General features: G+C 53.9%; 1 protein-coding gene across 1 annotated transcript in view; it reads right to left on the bottom strand.

Annotated features, from left to right (window-relative positions):
- LOC106819701 (glutamate synthase [NADPH] large chain-like) overlaps positions 1-1,251 on the bottom strand; it is a 5,953-nt gene extending 4,702 nt beyond the window's left edge. The window contains exons 1-2 of the mRNA XM_014824299.1: positions 1,158-1,251; positions 278-489 (exon numbers count right to left, since the gene is read on the bottom strand). Coding sequence (XP_014679785.1) covers positions 278-489; positions 1,158-1,251 — 306 coding nt within the window. The remainder of the gene's footprint in view (positions 1-277; positions 490-1,157) is intronic.
- Between the last annotated feature and the right edge of the window lie 481 nt (positions 1,252-1,732).

Here is a 1,732-nt window from a genome sequence, read left to right on the forward strand (position 1 = left end):
AACAACAACAACAACAACAACAACAACAACAACAACAACAACACCCACAATAACAACAACAACAAATAACAGCAGCAGCAGCAGCAAGGATAACACAACACCCTCCCCTCCCCCACGGACCCCGCAGGCGTGCGTGCATCCAGGTCATCCAGGTGGCGCTGCTGCTGCGGCGCTGCGCAAGCGGGGGTCGGCTACGCGGCACGCGCGGCGGCGCAGGGGGTCGTCTCCTTACCGTGGCACGGTTCGATGTCATCTATCGAGTCCTGGCTAATATCACCTTCAAACAGAAGAACGGCAGAAAACACCGGTCACGCTCCGTGCGATCTGCGACCGGGGACAGGGGGTGCCACCGGGGACAGGAGGCGCCACCGGGGGACAGGGGGCGCCACCGGGGACAGGGGGCGCCACCGCCCGCTGCGTCGGACGCGAGCAGGGACGCTTTCCTCTTGCTGGAGTTTTCGCCGATCTGCTTCCTTCGGTGACCTTCCCCTGCGACCCGAAAGCGGGAACCCGCTTCGTTTTCTCTTGGCCCTGGAATTGGTGACCTTTGACCCCTGTGCGACCTCACTTGACTTGAGGTCGGCTGTGTGCGTCCGCCGGATGGTTGTGGTTGCAGGGAGAGAGATGGCGGTAGCTGTAGTAGTCACAGTAGGTATAAAGAGCGCGTTATAAGTTCGCGTGGGCACCCGTGCATGTGTTCGTGCATGCGAGCGTGCGTGCGTGCGTGCGTGCGTGCGTGCGTGCATGCACAAGTGTGCTCTAACTGGAACTTTTGAGGTCATCCTGAAATTTTCGTTACTCAAAAAAACACAAAAAACTAACAGCGTATAAACCACGGCGTGACTCGGTGAACTGTGCAATGTACCCACTAATTACTATTCAGTAGCGCCCATCGCTTTCTCTCTCACTAACTGCATCTTACCGGTGGCGCCGTCTAGCGGGACGCCGACCGGGGACACGCTGAGAATTTTCCCTGCGTCGGTGGCGCCCCCTTGTGTCTGCCGTCGCTCTTCTACATTCTGATACTCGCTTTACATCGCTTATCGTCTTCTGATGTTCGCTCGTTGTATGGCTCGCTGTTTTTTCTTAGATACGATCTATTGTACGATCGCCTCGCTCTGAATTTTCCCCATTCTGCATTTCGTCGTAACATTTACTGTATTCTGCATTGTGGTATTCCGCACGTATTCCATTTGCTTCATTCTGCATGTGGTATTCTGTAACTGGTATTCCATTTACTTCATTCTGCATTGTGGTATTTCCACACATATTCCATTTACTTCATTCTGCATTGTGGTATTCCACACATATTCCATTTACTGCATTCTGCATTGTGGTATTCCACACATATTCCATTTACTGCATTCTGCATTGTGGTATTCCACACATATTCCATTTNACGCGCGGGGGTGTGTGGGCAGGGGGAGGGAGCGAGGGTTAGTCCCACTACACGTGCGGGTGTGTGTAGGCGTTGGGTTGGGTGCGAGGGTGCGTCCCACTACACGCAGGGGTGACAAGGGTGCAAGGGTGAGTTCCGCTACACGTAAGAATATGTGGGGGTGACAAACATGGTGTGTCTACTGCACAGTCATGTCGTACTGTCAGCAGGGGTAGGATGGGTCAAGGAGCTAAATATAACAAGGAGAGGAAGCGCCGCCACATCTGGCCCAAATTTGGGTCGCAGAGACCCTAGAACAGATTAGTGTTCTATTGTCTCGTGGTTCGTCTGCAC

This window comes from Priapulus caudatus, unplaced genomic scaffold, assembly GCF_000485595.1.
Source record: "Priapulus caudatus unplaced genomic scaffold, Priapulus_caudatus-5.0.1 Scaffold4088, whole genome shotgun sequence".
In the NCBI taxonomy this organism is placed as follows: domain Eukaryota; kingdom Metazoa; phylum Priapulida; class Priapulimorpha; order Priapulimorphida; family Priapulidae; genus Priapulus; species Priapulus caudatus.